Source organism: Meles meles, chromosome 20 (assembly GCF_922984935.1).
Source record: "Meles meles chromosome 20, mMelMel3.1 paternal haplotype, whole genome shotgun sequence".
Lineage (NCBI taxonomy): Eukaryota > Metazoa > Chordata > Mammalia > Carnivora > Mustelidae > Meles > Meles meles.
The window spans coordinates 25,895,253-25,915,265 of NC_060085.1; the positions used below are offsets into that span (position 1 = coordinate 25,895,253).

The 20,013-nt window shown below is 46.7% G+C and overlaps 2 protein-coding genes across 2 annotated transcripts in view; one reads left to right on the forward strand and one right to left on the reverse strand.

The window, feature by feature from the left end:
- ARHGEF3 (Rho guanine nucleotide exchange factor 3) overlaps nt 1-19,716 on the reverse strand; it is a 320,726-nt gene extending 301,010 nt beyond the window's left edge. The window contains exon 1 of the mRNA XM_045991707.1: nt 19,618-19,716. The gene's annotated coding sequence lies outside the window, so the exon portion shown is untranslated. The remainder of the gene's footprint in view (nt 1-19,617) is intronic.
- SPATA12 (spermatogenesis associated 12) lies at nt 14,978-19,154 on the forward strand. The gene is given in 4 exon segments (XM_045989967.1): nt 14,978-15,190; nt 15,192-15,249; nt 15,252-15,326; nt 19,039-19,154. Coding segments are annotated over 4 exon segments (462 nt in total).
- Nucleotides 19,717-20,013: the final 297 nt, after the last annotated feature.

Consider the following 20,013-nt stretch of genomic DNA (forward strand, 5'->3'; position numbering starts at 1 on the left):
CACACACGTCCACACACACACACACACACACCCAGGCCCCCTTGGTGATACCTCAAGCTGAGGACTCCCAGTTCCTCCCCCAATCCTGGCTGGGACGGTGTCCACCCTGCTGACTTTCGTGTCTCTGCTCATGATTTTTCAGCACTTAAACAAGCTGTAATTGTACTTGCATTCATGTGATGGTTTGATTAATATCTGTTTCCTGAATGAGACTGTCTGTTGACTCCAGAAGGGCAGTGTGAGCCTGTCTTGGTGACCAAGGCTTCCCCAGCACCTAGTACAAGAGCTGACCCAAAATAAGTACTCAATAGTATATATTTTAACTTTTTTGAAGGACAAAGTTCAAACACATACAGAAATAGAAAGAAATGTGCCCAGCATACAACTTCAATGATGAGCTCATTCTTTTTTTTTTTTTTTTTTAGCTCATTCTTAATTTTCTTTCCTCTACACCCTTCCCAGGGAAGTAAACCCCAGCCACCATTCCATTCAATGCACCTATGGAGGCATGAATGAATGCATACCCCCTAGGCTAAGATCGAGGAGGGGCCAAGGAAACGATAAGCTTCGCCACCAAGTTAGCAACTCTGATAAAATTTCAGGAGACGAGACTGAAACTATTGGCTAAAATGAATTTCCTTTCCCCATATTTATTGGTCTTTCACTTTTCAGGGCTATCCATTGGCACATTCATTAAGAAGTGACTGTAAAACAAAGAAGGTTACATCTCTCCCATAATCTCTGTCACATAAAAATCTTAAAAGAGCAAATTTTACAAACAAGAAAAAATAACACCTCCCCCTCGGGGCAATCTAGAGTATGCCTATTTTATCTATTGTAACATTTATGGTAACTTGTTCCCAGTGAGCCTGGTCTTCTTGAAGTGCCGGTGCAGTGTTACAAAGTCTGGACACAAATGTCATGACCATGATAGTTCCAGTCTAGCTCAGTGAGTAGCACTCAGTGCTTAGGGAGTCTTTAATGCCATCCACTTTTCTACGTCCCAAATACTCATAAGAATGACCTGACATGCTAGAATGCAATCCTATCTAATGCCCTTTTTGTTGTAAAATATAGTATCTGTATTTTCTAACTTTTTTCCTAAGCTCTTCTTTCCTAGAGAAAATTCTCTCTTTAGACTTATGACCTAGACATAGCTCACGTGTTGGAGTCTAACCTCCCATGAGTGTGTGTGTGTGTGTGTGTGCACAAGTGTGCATATGTGTAAGTCCAGGCTCCTGAATCTCTGCCCTTTGTGGCCCGACAGGGGTAACCTCAGGCAAGTTGCTTCACCCCATTAATCCACTGCCTCTTCTGTAGCTGCTGGGATGAGGCAGAGGCGTAAAGGAGACACAGTGTGCAGAGCCCTGAGCCCAGCAGGTGCACACCAAATGCTCCATCAGTGTAGCTGCTGTGATTTCTGTTTCCAAAAAGGAGCTGCAAAACAACTCTGGACAACTTCTAACTTCTGCTGGGGAGCCTTCCCGATGGCCCGCATGGGAAGTGGGTACACCTGCCCCTACTCCCACAGGGTGGGGTTGGGGGTAGCCGAAGCCGGAGTTGGAGGGGGCATGCACCCAGAGGAAGCTCAGGGCAGGGAGCGGTGGCCTCTGAGTCACAGCCCAGCCCCTCCCTGCTACATCCCTTTGTTCTCTGGGGGGGTGGAACTGTGACTCACCAGGGCTCCACTCCTGGCCTGGGCCCATCTGACCAGGGGACCAGACTGGCCTGCCCTCAGTCACTAACACTCCATGCACACAGGCTGGCTGGGTGAGCTGCTCCTGCCAGGCCAGACCCCAGCCCACAGCAGCAGATCTCAGAGAGACTCTCTGGGCTCTTGTGGGGAGTTTACTCCTGCTCCACACCACCTCCTTTTGGTTTGTGGCTGTTTTTTTTTTTCCTGAGTGCTCCATTTTGATTTAATTTTAATCTGTGAAGAAAAAGTCCAAGAGACTCACTGTGATATTCATACCCATTTCACACCCTCTAACTCCTCCTAAACTTTTTTGGTATTATAGGAAAATATACATAACATAAAAGTTACCATTTTAGGGGCACCTGGGTGGCTCAGTGGGTTAAAGCCTCTGCCTTCGGCTCAGGTCATGATCTCAGGGTCCTGGGATGGAGCCCTGCACTGGGCTCTCTGCTCAGCGGGGAGCCTGCTTCCTCCTATGTCTCTCTCTGCCTCCCTCTCTGCCTACTTGTGATCTATCTGTCAAATAAATAAATAAAATCTTTTTTAAAAATTTACCATTTTAGCTATTTTTAAGTGCACAATTCAGGGGAATTAAATGCATCACGCTAACCATCACCACTGTCTGCCTCCAAAACTTTCATCATCCCAAGCAAAGACTCTGTACCCACTAAACTATAGCTGCCCTTTAATTCTCCCCTCCCCTGGCCCTGGTAACCTTTGGTCTATTTTCTGCCTCTTAAGAATCTCCTTCGAGGAATCTCATATAAGTGGAATCACGCGGTTTCTTTCTATTTTATTTTATTTTATTTATCTGACAGAGAGAAATCACAAGTAGGCAGAGAGGCAGGCAGAGAGAGAGGAGGAAGCAGGCTCCCTGTGGAGCAGAGAGCCCGATGCGGGGCTCGATCCCAGGACCCTGGGATCATGACCTGAGCCAAAGGCAGAGGCTTTAACCCACTGAGCCACCCAGGCGCCCCCACACGGTTTCTTTCTTCCGTGTCTGGCTTAATTTCACTAGGCACGTTTTCAAGATTTACCCCTGTTGTGGCAGGTGTTGGCACTCCCTTTCTATGGCTAGGAATACTCCGATGTATGTAATTACCCCACCTGTCTATCCACTCATCTGCCAATAGACAGATTGGTTTCCACTTTTTAGCTACTGTGCATAACGCTGCTATGAATACGGGTGTGCAAGTAAATGAGTCCTTCTTGCTAAACGACTCCCTGAGGTGGGCTGTGATTACTGTCATCCAGTTTACAGACAAGGACACTGAGGTTACCCCTGTCAGAGGGCAGTGCCAGCATCTGAACCCAGACCGATGACATTTTTACCTTGTTTCTCCAGTCGTGACAAAGAAATGGAGCTGCTCAGCCCACGTGCATTTTCTGCCCTGCACAATGCCTTACTGAGGTCTGCAACATCTTTCCTTGTTCGGGCCTAAGTTCCACTGAAAGGGAATGGGGGAGATGTTGTACTGGTGGAATTAGTCTAGACTCCCTCGTTGCAGAGAGAAACCCAACTCCATCTAGACTGGTGAAAAGGGGGATCCGTTGGAAGGGTAGTGGAAAAGCTCAGTCAAGTGACTGGATCTAAAGGTGATGTACCCTAGCTGTCACCATTCCAAGTCGGGGGCCCTGTCCTTACTGGTCTGGACCTGGGTGCTTCTGAGTATCTTCTCTGTTGCTTCTGAGCAAGGCAGGGTGAGTTGGGAGAAGCCCACAGCCTGGCCGGGCGGGTTCTCTATGTGGCCCTAAACCAGTCATCACAGCCGGCCCCAACCCGGGCTCAGGAGAATGGAGACTCCTTCCCAAGGAGAGGGAGGGAAGCTTGGCAAATGCCTAACACAGGCGCTCACTGTGGTGCAATCTACAACATCTCCAACAAATTGGAAGCTGCCCAATAATCCTGAACAAAACAAGGTTAAATAAATGAAGTTGCTACAACTCTGTGAAACATGATGTCGCTGTTTAACAAGTAATAATCATGAAGAGCACCTAGCGACTTAAAAAAAAAGAAAGAAAAAAGAAGTTTGTACAGGAATGCCTGGTGGGAAAAGTCGGGAGACACAGACATACACATAGGCCTACCTCTATGAACAATTCGTAGGTAAGAAAAAATACAGGCAAGCATTGTATCATAATAGAAGAATCATAAATGACTTTTTATCTCTAATTTCCCAATTTTCATTTATTGGTTCAATAAATATTTACTGAGTGTCTGTATACTTGGTGCCAGGTGAGGTACTGGGGATCCGACAGGGAAGAGAACAGAAGGAAAAAACACCATCCTTGTGGAATTCACTTTCCAGTGGGGAAGCAGACAAAAACCAAGATGAATAAGCAAAAATATCCCCTATGCTGGATAGTGACAGGAGTAAGGAGACAAAAGAAATCAAGGAAGGGAGAGAGGGATATTGGGGAGAGTGGTAATAGTTTAGACATGACAGGGAAGGAGATATCAGAATAAAGGCTGAAGGAAGTGAAGGACCAAATTATGTCAACGTCAGGAGAAGAGAAATCCACAGCAGAGGGAACAGGAAGAGCAAAGGTCCTGGGATATCCAGTTAGAGGACAGCATTGAGGCTACTTTGATTCAGCTGGCGAACTAAGGAAGGAGTAATAGAAGAAACACAGCCAGATCGCGGTGGTCCTGTAGGCCACTGTGAGGACATTAGCTTCTGCTGTTAAGATGGGAGCCCTTCAAGGGTTTTGAGCAAAGGAATGGTAATCTGCCCACTAAGGGTCCCTCTAGCTGTGAACTGAGGACAAACTGGAAGGAGGTAAGGACCGAGCTTGGGAGACCAGCAAAGAGATCACCACAGTCACTCAGGTGAGAGGGGAGTGTAGTTTGGACAATGTGAAGAGTGGCCACGTTCTGGGTATAGTTTGAAAGTACGAACAGTGGGATTTTCTGATAAGAGTCAAAGATGACAGGCTTTGGGTCTGAACAATCAGAAGGATGAAATTGCTGTTAACTGGCAGGTGGTTAGAAGACCAGCAGAGCAAGGTGCCCTGGAAGTCAGGTAAAGAAAGAGCTTCAAGGGAGAGAAAATGCCTGTCTGGATGGGGGTGGGGCCTGAGAATATGCCATTGGGATGAGCAACATGGCAATGAGCACAGCCCTGGGCAAGAGATGTTCATGAGGGGAACCCAATCCTGGCTGGGAATCACAGGTTCCCAGGAGAACAGGACAGCGACATTATTCCAACAGCCAAAAGGTGGGAACAACCCAACTGTCCTTCAGTGGATGAATGGATAAACAAAACGTGGTATATACATACCAGAGAGTATCATTCAGCCTTAAAAAGGAAAGGCATAAGGACACCTGCTACAACATACAGGACCTTGAAGACATTACGCAGCGTGAAATAAGCCAGTCACAGACAAAAAAGACAAAGTGCCTTGTTTGTACTGATGCCATTTATGTGAGGTATCTAGAGTTGGTAAATGCAGAGACAGAAAGTAGGGTGGTGGTTACCAGGGACTTGGGGGAGAGAGAAATGGAGAATTGATGGGAACAGAGTTTCCATCACCCAAGATGAAAAAGTTCTAGGGGTTGTTGCGCAACAACATGAATACACTTAACAAGACTGAATTGGATACTTAAAAATCGTCATGATGGTAAGTTTTATGTTACATGTATTTTATCGCATTTTTTTAACAAATGAGAGGGGAAGGGAGGCAGAGAAGGAGAGTCAGCAAGTCCAAACAATTCTTTCAAGAAGGTTTGCTCTAAACTGAAGAGAAATGGGGACATAAGTAGGAGGACAAGTGGACAGAGGGTTTTGGTTGTGGGTTTGTTTTTTTTTTTAAGTTGGGAGAAATAACAGCATGTTTGTTTTCTGATGGGACTGATCCAGCAGGCAGTATTCTCAAAGGTTTAAATTATTTCCAAAAGAAAAGCTGTATTTTGGGGGGGGTGTGATGAAAATGTTTTGGAATTGGATAGTTGTCATGGCTGCACAATCCTGCAAATACACCAAAAACTAAGTCATACTTTAAAAGAATCAGTTTTATGGTATGTGAATTATACCTTAATAAAAATCAGAGAAAATGAAAAACAAATACTAAATTTAATATTGTCTGGATACCATGGACTCATAGACAGCCTGAGTTCCCACCCAAAGAGTCCCAGATAGTTCCTGTGGCCAGTGACCCACGGGTCACTTGGTACCTTGTGGCACAGGAGAAGGGAGCAAAGTCTTCCAAGTTTAGGCTGAGCTACAAATGCTACATCAGCACAGAGCCCCTACAGAGAAAATCACTGAACAAGCCCCCACTGGCTGCACATAAATGGCTTTATTTACTTGGAGCCATGAACTTTCAGGTCTCTGGTGTAGGAGAGAAATGTAAGAAAAATGCATTCAACTCAAAGCAAGAAAACCTGCACCTGCCACCCCCTAACATCTGCCAACCCATACCATGGTTGTCTAACTGCATGGGAACCAGGGATGGGCTTTAGCTGGCGATCAGTCATGGGTGGGGGGGAGTTCTTTCGGAAATGTCCTCCCATTTGTAACACTGTCACACTCAAGCTCCCCACTCACTGCCTTTTTCCTTTCTTCTGAACAGTATCTTGCTCCCTGTTATGCTTAATTTTATGTGTTGTCTAGACCATAATGCCCAGATAGATGGTCAAACATTATCCTAGACATTTTGTGAAGGTGTGGGTATTTTTTTAGATGACATTAATATTTAAATCAGTAGACTTTGAGTAAAACAAATTGCTCTTCATAATTTGGGTGGGCCTGATCAATCAGTAGAAGGCCTTCATAAAACAAAGATGGACCTCCTCCTCTACAAGAAGGAATTCTGCCAGGAGACTGCCTTTGGACTTGAACTGCCTTCCCCACCTCTCTAGCCTGCCAGCCTACTCTGCAGATTTTAAAGTTGCAAGCCTCCATACTCACATAGGGGGATTGCCACTTCCTTTAAATATATATATCTCTCTCCCTCTCTTGCTCAGCATACGCGATTTATAGATACACATATATCATATATATACGGAAACAGAGAGAGAGGGAGAAAGGGAGAGAGCATACACACCACTGTATATTATATAACATATATCATTATAAATTATACACTTCATATATTATATATGTATACATTACACATCATTATATATTATATAATATAAATTATATACTTTTATATATTAACATCCTGTTGAATTTGTTGGTTTTGTTTCTCTGGAGATCCCTGACTAATACACCTCCAAAACTACTTACTTTCCACTGTAAATTATCCCTTATTATCTGTACTTGCACGAAATTTCAAGTCATCAGATGATTAAGAGGATAAAAATAAAAAGCCTACGTGGGGCACCTGGGTGGTGCAGGTGGTTGAGCGTCTGACTCTTGGTTTCAGCTCGGGTCATGATCTCAGGGTCATGGGATCGACCCCTACATTGGGCTCCCTGTTCAGCATGGAGTCTGCTTGGGACTCTCTTTCTTTCCCTCTTTTCCTGCTCCTCCCCACCCCCTCTCTCAAAATAAATGAATAAATCTTTCTTTTTTCTTCCAAGATTTTATTTACTTGATAGAGAGAGTCAGGCAGAGAGAGAGAGGGGAAGCAGGCTCCCTGCTGAGCAGACAGCCTGATGCGGGGCTCGATCCTAGAACCCTGGGATCATGACCTGAGCTGAAGGCAGAGGCTCTAACCCACTGAGCCACCCAGGTGCCCCTAAATGAATAAATCTTTTAAAAAAATAAAAAAACCCACGAAATAAAGCAACTGAGGAAGAATAACATCTATGTATTGATCAAAGCCTCATAGTGGATATATGTGTTTTTAAATGCAACTTTAAGTCAAACAAGTGGTATTAATTTTGTATCCGCTTTGTGGCTACCTTTTCAATCTGTAACAACTCATTAGGATATTAAGAGGCACCTGGTTGGATCAGTTGGTAGGGTGTGTGACTCTTGATCTCAGGGTCATCAGCCCAAGCCCCACACTGGGTGTGGAATCTACTTTAAAAATAAATATTTTTTTAAAGGATAGTAAATTATACCTTCTTCCCTAATCATTGCAGGAGACAGGTACAAGACCTGGGTTCACGCCATGAACTTGTAATAGGACTTAGCCTTTCTGGGTTGCATCCCAGCTCACAGTGTGACCCTGGGCAAGTTACCTCTCTGTGCCTTTTTTTCCCCATCCAAAAATGAGGATAACACAGTACCCTCTCCCTGAGGTTTTTGTGAGGATTAAATGAACTACACGTAAAACACACAGCAAACCATCTAGCACAGACTTTTCCAAACAGTAGGTTTTCCCCTATTTGTGAAATAAATCTAGTGGGTCTCACAGCCATCATTTAAAAAAAAAAATCATAAATCCACTAGTGTAGAAAAGAATGATCGGAGGACATTAAACATACATAAGGTAAGTATTGTCTCACCAAACATTCATTCTGGATACACATGTGCTTGCACGCACGTGTGCACTCATACACGCAAATACACCAAGTGATAGTCTATAGATTTATTTCTTACAGTGGGTCACAGTCAAACACAGGAAGGAAAAGCCAGACTCCCACCGTATAATAAGTGCTCAATAGCCTTCGGTAGCATCATCATTATTATCTCATTTGGAAAGATAATATAACTTTCTTTATTAGCGTAAGAAAACAGGGTTGCTCACCCTCATATCACCTCTGCCACTCATTTGCTGCCGTGCTGTATAAGAGTCACCCCACGTCCCTAAATCCACTTGCCAACTCTCTCTCCTCAAAGGCCTCGGCAGTCATTTAAATATTTTCTGACTCACAGTGCTGGCCAAAGATTAGTGAGGCCCTGCCCAGCCCAGAACATATGAAATGCAAGTGAACTGTTGAGAAACCCACTTGAGTTTGCAAGACTGCATAGGGTTTTTGTAAAATTAAAGCCACGCCTCATGAGGCGAAGCCGTCCCCTGCACCCCCCTGGGAAGTGTGTCATGGGAAGAGGTTACACAAGGGCAGCTGAGCTGTATCTTCGGAGACTAGAACTTCAGCTCCGTAACATGCTTCCTGGTTCTGGGCCTGAGTTGTATCACTGTGTTTTTCCCCTAACTTTCCATGTGCACAGGCATGCACCCACACCCCACACTAAAGAATGGAAGTAAAATCCCCACGAACAGCTTGATCTAACAGATTGGGTAAAGGGAACCTGCTAAACCACAGGAACTTGGGTTTTGAAGATCTCAAAATAATTTCCATTGCCTATCATGTTCTTCCCCTCCAGAAATGAACTAAAAATCTCCGCAAATTAATACTTTTTTTTTAATTCCTTTTTTTTTTTTAATTGTGTTTTGTTTTGTTTCTGGAACAACAGCTCCCCTCTCTCACACACAGTAGCACCATTTTGTTTAAAATGGTGGTTTTGTTTAAAATGGTGTTTAAAATGCTGAGGTGGAGTGGGTTAGCATTTCCCAGTGTAGTTCCCTGGGCTGTTCCTTCAGTTTGGAAAAGCAGACTCCTGTTGGCACCCACGTAGGTGCTTCACTTTTTACTTCTTCTTCTGTAAGAACACAGTTGTGGACTTGTGCCAAAGCAGGACATCTGGAATGCATAAGTGCAGGTAGGGTGTAAACTAATCTTCTATTAAGTGATAGTATTCCTTTCTTATTTTTATTCCATTCTTTAAACCATGATGCCAGTTTGGCAGGGAGGAGGCAAAAACTGCTTTAGCAGAACCCTTTCCTTAAATGAAATCCTAGCTCTGCTCAATAGAAGAAACAAGTGAAAATGCAGCCTCACTCTGATACCCTCCAGCACTCCCTGGTGCCTCCAGGGCCGGGGGGCTGGGGTGGGGGGGAGTGCCAGTTCTTACCAGGATTCTGGTGAGGCAGGGAACTATGGGAAGATCTCTAGGGCTCACCATCACGCCCTCAGATAAATGGAAGCCAGGTCTGCCATTAGCTCAGTCCGTGCTAGAGGCATTCCCATTTCACACGTTCAGGAGTTAAATGTTTCATCCGAGGTCTCCGGACTTAGATTAGACACGACACTATACTTATCACTTTCTTCAACAAGGAAAAGAGACGCTGATGTCCCTGGGTTTTGTCTCTGCAATGGGAAGGATGGAATGCTGAGAGTCAGCCAATCAATGAGCGAGTGATGCATGGGGACCTTGACTTAATATTGTTAAGCTAGCAAAACTCCCCACTTCTGAGCTGAACTTCTGAGTCAACACAGCCCCTATTAAAATCTTTTTTTTTTTAATGAGTGTTTTTCAGAGTTTTTTTTTTAATATTTTATTTATTTATTTGACAGAGAGAGATCACAAGTAGACAGAGAGGCAGGCAGAGAGAGAGAGAGGGAAGCAGGCTCGATGCTGAGCAGAGAGCCCGATGCGGGACTCGATCCCAGGACCCTGAGATCATGACCTGAGCCGAAGGCAGCGGCTTAACCCACTGAGCCACCCAGGTGCCCCCCTATTAAAATCTTTTTTTGCAAAAACTTGACAAGCTGATCCTAAAGTTCATATGGGGACCCAGAATAGCCAACACAATCATGAAAAGGGACAAAGTTAGAAGACTCACACTTCTCGATTTCAAAAGTTACTGCAAAGCCTGGGTGGCTCAGTTGATTAAGCGTCTGCCTTCAGCTCAGGTCATGGTCCCAGGGTCCTAGGATCAAGTCCCACATGGGACTCCCTGCTCAGTGGGGAACCTGATTCTTCCTCTCCCTCTTCCCCTCCTCCTCTGCTTGCTCTCTCTCACACTCTATCTCAAATAAAGAAATAAAATCTTTAAAAACAATAATAAATAAAAATTGTAAAACAATAATAAAAAGGCAACCCAATTTTTTTTAAGATTTTATTTATTTATTTGACAGAGAGAGAAATAGCACAAACAGGGGGAGCAGAAGAAGCAGGTTCCCCACTAAGTGGGGACCCAATGCTCAATCCCAGGACCCCAGGGATCACAACCCAAGCCGAAGGTACATGCTTAACCGACTGAGCCACCCAGGTGTCCCAACAACCCAATTTTTAAAAATTGGTGAAATATCTGAAAAGACACTTCTCCAAAGAAGATATACAAATGGCCAATAAACACATGGAAAGATACTCAACCAACACAATATTAAAGAAGAACAAAGTTGGAGGACTGCTGCTACCAGACTTCAGTACTTATTACAAAGCTACAATAATCAAGACAGTGTGGTATTAGCAAAAAAACAGACAAACGGATCAGTGGAAAAAACAGAGAGCCCAGAAATGGATTCACATATATACAGGCATCTGATCTCTAACAAAGGAGCAAAGGCAAAACAATGGAGCAAAGATATTCTTTTCAGCAAATGGTTGAAAACTGGACACCCACATGCAAAAAAATGAATCTAAACACAGACTTCTCACTCCTCACAAAAATTAACTCAAAGTGGATCCGAGACATAAATATGAAATGCAAAACTATAAAATCATTAGAAGATAACATAGGGAAAAACCCAGAAAACCTTGGGTATGGTGATGCCTTTTTAGATATAACACCAAAAAACAGAATGTCTGAAAGAAATAATTGATAAGCTGGATTTCACAAAAACTGGAAACTTCTGCTCTGCGATCGATAATTCCAAGAGAACTAGAAGACAGACCGCAGACTAGAAAAACATATTTGCAAAAGATACATTTGATAAAGAACTGTTACCCAAAACGTGCCAACAGCTCTTAAAACTCAACAATAAGAAAACAAACAACCTGAATTGGAAATAGGAAAGCCCTTAACAGACACCTCACCAGAGAAGATAAATGGATGACAAGTAAACACATGAAAAGAGTCTCCACATATGTCATCAGGGAAATGCAAATTAAAGCAACAGGATACCATCCCAAGCCTATTAGAATGGCCTAAATCCACAACCCTGACAATAACAAATGCTGGCAAACGATGTAAAGTAACAGGAACTCTCTCATTTGTTGGTGGTGGGAATGCAAAATGGTACAGCCACTTTGGAAGACAGTTTGGCAGGTTTCTCACTAAACCGAACATACTCTTACCACACATACCAGCAGTCACACTCCTTGGTATTTACCCTAAGTAGCTGAAAACTTATGTCCACACAAAAACCTGCACGTGGTTGTTTATAGCAGCTTTATTCACAAGCGCCAAAACTTAGAAGCAACGAAAATGTTCTTTAGTAGGTGAATACATCCATGTAGTAGGTGATACATCCAGACAATGAAATACTACTCAGAACTAAAAAGAAATGAGCTATCAAACTATGAAAAGACACAGAGGAACTTCAAATGCATGTTAAATAAGTGAAAGAAACCAATTGCTATGTACCGTATGATCCTGACTATATAACATTTTGGAAAAGGGAAAACTATGGAGTCAGTAAAAAGATCAGTGTTTGTGCAGGCAGGAAGGTGGAGATGAAGAGGTAGAGCACAGAGGATTCTTAAGGCAGTGAAAATACTCTGTATGATATTATAGTTGTGTGTAGAATTATCAGTATACATTCATTTAAACCCACTGAAGGCACAACACCAAGAGTGAGCCCTTAGGTAAACTACGGGCCTTGGGGCACCTGGGTGGCTTAGTGGGTTGGGCCTCTGCCTTTGAGTCAAGTCGTGGTCCCAGGGTCCTGGGATCGAACCCCGCATCGGGCTCTCTGCTCAGCGGGGACCCTGTTTCCTCCTCTCTCTCTGCCTGCCTCTCTGCCTACCTGTGACCTCTCTCTGTCAGATAAATAAATAAAATCTTAAAAAAAAAAAATACGGGCTTCATATGATCATGATGTGTCCATGTAGATTCATCCCTGGTATCAAATATACCATTCTGGTGAGTGACATTGATAATGGGGGAGGCTGTGCATGTGTGGGAGCAGGAAATATAAAGGAAATCTCTGTACTTTCCTCTCAATTTCATTATTAAAAGAAAAACTAAAACTGCATGAAAAAAAATTAAGTGAAAAAAAAAAAGATGTTCAACAGCACTAGCCATAGGGAAGTGAACATCAAAACCATGATGAGATACCATTTCACACGCACTAGGACGGCAATAATTAAAAAAAGATGGGCAGTAACAAGCATTGGTGAGGATGTGGAGTCATTGAAACCCTCAAACACTACTGGTGGGATTGCAAAATGGCGCTGCGCCTTTGGAAAACAATATGGCAGTTCTCCAAAATGTTAAACAGCGAGTCACCATATAACCTGCAATCCCACTGCAGGCACATACCCGAGAGAACTGAGAATACATGTCCACACAAACTTGGACTCTCCTCCCTTGGGGGAGGTGAGGGTATAGAAAGAGGGGAGATGTACAGACAGAGAAAGCACTCTTGGACATATGGCCAAATGAGGAAAAATTCACAAAATGAGCCCAACAGAGGTACCTGGGTGGCTCAGTCGGTTTGGCCTCTGACCCTCGGTTTTGGCTCAGGTCATGATCTCAGGGTCGTGAGATCAAACCCTGTGTGGGACTCCACAGTCAGTGCAGAGTTGGCTGGAGATGATCTCCCTCTCCCTCCGTCCTGGTCCTCCTCTCCCTCTCTTTAAAATAAACAAACAAAATCTTTAAAAAAATTTTTTAAATGAGCTCATTCTGCCGGTTTTTAAAGACATTCGCAGGTATACACACCTGTACATCAAAACATAAGAGAAATCTTCAGTCAGCAAGCCAGGAATGCGGGAGGTGGAACTTTACTTTTTACTCCACAATTTCCAATTTGTTTACATTTGTGTACATGAAGAATACAAGCAGGAACATTTCTTTTTCTAGGCAAAAGGGAAGAAAAGAGGAAGAGGCCCCTGGAGTTGAGGAGTGTGGGAGGTTCTGCAAGGAGTGAAAGAGTATTCCAAGTAGTAGGAACAGCAGGGGCAGAGCTTCGAAGGTAGAAATATCCTCAGAGGCATTTGAGGGGCTGTTGGGTTCAACCGCATTGGAGGGTCCAGCAGGTGACCCAGGGTGGGATGTAGGGAAGATGACCTAAAACAGTCCACTGAAGCGGCCAGGTTCCGAGGGCCACAGGTACATGGAGGCCCCCTCTGTAGCGGGGGAGGCCTGAGAGAGACCATGGGGACAGGAAGGAGGGCCACTTGGTGTGACCAAATCTCACACCATTTCACACCTGGCATCTGTCTCACAACAAACATGCCCTTGGCTCCATTATCCAGATTTGGCTCCGAATACAATCGTCTCCAAAAAGCATAGCACCCACCCCTGATGAAGTCTCCAAATCCGAATGAAGAACTCCTGGTGTGTTTGAGCAAACCTTCGTGAGCACAGTGCCGTGATGGAGTGACCTGTGTCTGCTTTAGGTCACCAGGGAATGACCATAGCCCCTCCTGCACAGGGGCTGTGACAGGATACGCTCTCTGTGCATTAATCTCCATGGCAAACCCATAAGGTCCAGTCAAGCACTATCCCCATGCACAGATATGGAAACTGAGGCTTGGAGAGGTCAGGCGCTTTGCCCAAGGTCACTCAACTAGTAACTCGATGCTGGAGCTGAGCCTAGAACCAGGACGCCTCCCACCTCCAGACATATCAATGTGCCTTAAAACCACCCACCACACTGGATCACCACCCCAGTTTCCAGGAAAATATTAAGCTCAGAATTAAAGATGGAGGGGCGCCGGGGTGGCTCAGTGGGTTAAAGCCTCTGCCTTTCGCTCAGGTCATGATCCCAGGGTCCTGGAATCGAGCCCCGCATCGGGCTCTCTGCTTGGCAGGGAGCCTGCTTCCTCCTCTCTCTCTCTCTCTGCCTGCCTCTCTCCCTACTTGTGATCTCTATCTGTCAAATAAATAAAATCTTTAAAAAAAAAAAAAAGAATTAAAGATGGATTCAGGGCTCGGGGTTCTATCCACAGGAACAGCAAATCCCAATCCATAAGTTATCATAAAGCGGAGGCGGGGTGTCGGGACGAATAACTAACTTGGGCTGTTAAATAACTAGTTCGGTCTTGAGCTAGATGAGTGAGGAAAGGCACCGAACAGCCTGCTTTGTCCTTCAACTTTGGCCAAGGTCTCCAGCCTCTCTCCTTGGAGCATTCATTTTTGTTTGTTTGTTTTTAAATGGACACGAAGTTTTTATTCCATGCCTATACTCCATTATGGCCATCAATCTTTTTTTTTTTTTAAAGATTTTATTTATTCATTTGACAGAGAGTGATCACAAGTAGGCAGAGAGGCAGGCAGAGAGAGAGGAAGGGAAGCAGGCTCCCCACCAAGCAGAGAGCCCGATGCGGTGCTTGATCCCAGGACCCTGGGATCATGACCTGAGCCGGAGGCAGAGGCTTTAACCCACTGAGCCACCCAGGCTCCTGAGCATTCGGTTTTGACTTGGGCCCCATGTCCAGCTCTGCCCCGAGTCGCAGGTCTACCTCGGAAAATTCAGGAGACACCTGGGGAAAGAAGGCAATGGCCTCCTGCCGCCTTGTTGTTCTGTGGCCACCAGAGACCCTGGAGCATCCCTTAACCCCCAGCAAATCCTCACCGTGCCAGGGACTGAGCAGTTGGTGGGAACCAGCCTCTGCCCTCCCAGAGCTGACATTCCATGGGGGCTGTACACCAAAGCAAGGTCTGTCGGAGAGATTTAAATGCACCCAGCTCTCTTGACATCACTGAATCAATCTTCTGGGAAGATCCCCCTCCCCTCCACCTCCTCTGATACAGCTGAACCGAGCTCCAGAAAGACACAGTTGGCAAATTATTCACTACTTCCCACCTCACTTTTCTTAGTCAGGAAGATGGGGATTCTGAGAGGACCTGTTAAATGAAGATGCCAGGGCGGAGCCCAGTAGCACAAGGCACAGCCATTCAGAAGAACTGGCATTTACTAAGGACGGCTAAGACAGTTACTTTTCCACAGACTACACCAATACAAGGGTACACAGGCACACATGCATGCACGTGCACACACACACACACACACACACACACACACACTGCTATAACTGATGAGAATCTGAGCTCATTTGAGAGCTGGTAACTCTTCAACTGGACCTTCGCACATGACATTCTCTCTTCCTTCCATCCCATCCCACCCTCTAATAGAAGGGACTTATAGCCATTCCTATCTTTTCTTAGATGTCACTTTTTCCAAGAAGCCTCCCTGTCATACCTCCTTTATGCTTTGCTAAGTAACAACCAATGATCAGCCAATCAACCACTCAGTGGAGAGAATGGGAAGCGTGCATCTCCTGGGCCATGATCCTACACATTTTCATCACCTCATTTTTTTTTTTTTCATCAAAGCTTCACTAAGCAACTACTTTCCCTCTAGGTGGTTCCCTCTAGGTGATGAGGTGCTTATGGCAAATGACACAAAAGAGGAGGGGGCCCATGGCTAGGGCAGGTGAGGGGAAGCAAGTCTTACTAAGTGCAGGGTTATACTTCCAGCAGTACCCCCGAGGCTCATGCTCATTGCCCAGGTGGCAATTTCAGGAAACATCATCACTCCAGATCCCCCCGGAAAGGAAGGCATAAGCCTTCTAGACAAACATGAGATCCCGCAGTGCCGAGAGCTTACTCCAGCCATGAGTTAGGATCTGGGAAGGAGGTAAGGAAGGTTCTGCCCGCACTGCCTCATTTCCCCTCCCTCTTCCCCCATGAGAGAGACCACGTCCAGGGCTCAAGAGCCGACTGGTAAAACCAGGAATTCAACCACAACCTTGGGTCCACATGCGTGGAACTGTCCGCCCCAGATATCCACCTCCCTCATTCCTCTAGGTTTCTGCTGGAATGCTGCTTTTTCAGAGAAACCATCCCTGACCTAACCCAACGTTGCCTCCAGGGCAGTCTCTCTGGATCCCCTTCCCCAGTTTCATCGCCACTGACCACACTCTAATATCATACTATAGTTCTACATGTCGACTGTCCGTCTCCGCCACTGGGACGTAAACCCCACAAGGGAGGGACCCTGCAGGCCTTCTTGACTGCTTTGTGGCCGCTGTCAGAGCCCTCCCTCCAGAAGTGATTCTAGATTAAATGGAGTAAATGAGCTAAGCTAAGAGGCTACGGCACCCGTGGAGCTAGGACTCCAAATAACTAGTCTTCCTTTTTTTTTTTTTTTTAAAGAAAAAGTATACCCATTTTCATAACTGAATGAGCAGTGGTCACTAAAGTGAAGAAGAAGGCAAAACTCCTCTTCAAAACTCTCCGCAGCAGACCCCACTCCACCCACCACACCGGCAATCTCCCACGGAGCAACGCAAACTGACTCAGTTCATCAGAATCATGTATAAAAGCATTTCATTTTCACACGTTTCAACCTGCTCAGCCTGTGCAAAGTGATCTGAATCAGACAATATTTGTACAAAGCATTAAGATAATGCATCCAAGGATGATTTTTTTTTCTTTAATAAATCAAGGGCCAGGGCACCTGGCTGGCTCAGTCAGTACAGCATGTGACTCCTCATCTCAGGGCTGTGAGTCTGAGCCCCATGGTGACCGCAGAGCTTACTTAAGGAGAAAAGAAAGTTCTTCAGCTCACCCCACTTCACTCAGAGGACACTCATTCATTCTGTCACTAAGGAACATTTATTGAGCATCTACTGTATGCAAGGGGCCAGAGTTCAGTGGTAAAGAGGGCAGCACCTCTACCCTCTTGAAGTCTACATTCTCCCGGGTGGGTGCAGACAATAAACCCATAAATAGATACATGAGTATGACCACTTCAGGGAAGCCGCATGAATAAAATACAATAGGAGAATGGGAAAGGTACCGATAAGGGGGACAGACTGCTTTGGACAGAGTGGTCAGAAGAATCTTCTCCACAGAAGACACATTCAAGCTAAAAGGAAAGATCATGCCAGACTTGAGAAGAAGGGGCAGGAGAGTGTGCTCCACAGAAGGACGAGCATATGCAAAGACTCTGAGGAGTTTCCTGACAATACGAATTTTCAAATTCATATTTTCAAATTTTCATGAACTGCATCCCTTCCTAATGGCCCCACCACAGGCCAACAGTCCCTACTCCCTCAGCTTGCCTTCTCCTTTCCCCAGTTGACTTCTTAATCATATTTTTTCAAGTTAAGGCAGACACGAATTTTCCACTGGAAGGCATACTCTAAGCAGGGGCACAAAGCATCATGTGTACACTTCCACCTCTGGGAGACAGAGGTCAACTTGGGTCTGCTCCTGTACAAGTGGTAAGAATCTCCCCACCAGCAGTTCTGAGTCCCCTTTTATGGGGCGCAGGCCCTTTGCAGAATATGATGAAAAGGGAACTCTCTGGAAAAATATACACCTGTGCTCCAAGCATATCTCATCCACATTTCCAATGTAATATACATTTCAGGAGATTCCTGGAGTCTCCTGAATCAAAACTCCTGTCTGTGGGCCTAACACAAAAAGAAACAAGCTGAACTGGGGCAGGCTCCACTGATAGAGGGGAGGGGACAAGATTAGGTCTTCAGGCCCCTAACTACACTCCCACACTCACAGAGATCAGATAGGGTGTCAGCCTATGGAGGTGGGGGTGGGGGACCCAAAGCCTGAAGGAAATCAAGTGGAGCCTTATCCACTACCGCTCAGTGAGGCAAATATCCAGTCACACCCTAGAGCTTCCAGAGAAGGTTTGAGACCCCATTTCCCACCAGCGTCCTTGACAAAGGTCATCTCCAATCTCATATTCTGAGATACATTTTGCAAAAGGCTGCTTAACCATAGGAAACATTACCGCAAAGCCCAAGTGTTTCAGCGCTGAAGGGGAAACCACTGTGTGAATAATTCGGGTTCTTAGAAAAGGGAGGAGCAAGAGCCTGCCCATACCCACCTCACTGCGGAGCTAGGCATGCGGATGCCCTGTTAGATGTCAGCCATAACAATAACAAGAACAACTGCGTAAGTCGAACTTACCATGTATCAGGCACTTTAAGAACTTGAACCTTAAGTGACCCTTTAAGATTTGTACTATTCACCCCCATCGTACAGATGAGAAAACTGAAGCATAGATGGGTGAAGTAACTTGCCTGAGACTATACAGCGAAGCCAAATTCATAGAAAATCTCTCCTCTTCCACACCCCAACCAAGGAAGAAAGCAGTTATACCTTGTGCTGCGCATGAAATGCTTTAACGTAAGTTTCTGCCTGTGCATCCAGGACAACTACTGTTTGGCAGGTCTCACAACCTCGGCCCAGTGCTGGAAGCAAACCTGGTTCAGGCATTAAATGGAGAAAGAGTCCTCTAGGAACAGGTCGCTCTGTTTCAAAAACGCTCAAGTCCCCGAGGAGGCTGAGAGCGCAAGTGCCGCTCCCCCTCATGGCAAAGCCCAAAGGAACCCATTCCCCCGCCCCCTCCACGCTCGGTCCACCTCCACACTCAGAAAATGCTCACCGGTCTCTGGCTATGCGGCACCGAGATTCACCCTAACCCCCTGGTGTCCGCCTCCCTCGCCTCTACCTCAAAGACCCTCTGGCTGCGCAATTTAAAAAGATGCAGCCGCCAGCACAGGGGCCCCGGGCGGGCCCGGAACCACGGCCGCCGCCCTGCGCGCTCAAAGCCGGGTTCCTGGCAGCGAAGTGACCCGCAGCCCCGCGAGCCACCACCAGCAGCGCCCGACGCGACGCTGACCTGTGGGCGCCCCACTAAGGCTGGGGAAGACTCCGAGGGAGAGGACAGGTGGCGCCTCCCTCCCCGGAAGTGGTTCCGGGAACTTTCGCTCAAAAGCTCCCAGGGACCAAAGTCAGGGTCTCCGGCGCCAGCGGCGGCCGGTCCGGGATGGTGGTGGCACTGCCCACCTGCGTCGCGCCCAGGCGCCCAAGCGCGCTCCGAGTGCCCGGGGCTGGAGAGCTCGCAGAGCCGGCTTTGGCACCGAGACCCGAAAGGGCGACCCGGCGATGGGGGCAGGGGTCCAGCTCGGGGTAAGGAGTTCAAGACGGAGAGAATCAGCCCCGGGAAGCGGCGGGGCCCAGGGCGTCTAGCGGGGGCGTCCAGCCGGGAAGGTCTAGTCGGGGGGCGGGGTTCCCGGCCGGCCTCCCGGACTCACCTTCGCGGCGCTCAGTGCTGGCTCGGCCCGGCGGGGCTGGAGAGCGCACCGCGGTGACGGCGGTAGTGGCGGCGGTGGTGGCGGCTGCTGCGGGGGCGGCTCCCCCGGGTGGGGCGGGGCCGGGGGCGGCGGGGGCGGGGCGGCCGCGCCGGCCACGCGGGCGTGAGGCGGGCGGGGGACCCCGGCCGGCGCGCGAGCAGGGTGGCGCGAGACCCGGACGCAGTCACGCCCGGCCGCAGCTCTGCACTCCTCCCTCCGCACGCCCCGCCGGGGTCCCTGGGAAGACTAGGAAGGCGGACGGAGGAGAGGAGCCCGGCCCCCGGGCCGCCCTTTTACCTAATCCAGACTCTGGCGGGGAGAATTTACCCGGTCGGGGAAGGGGTGCGCAGCCCGGCT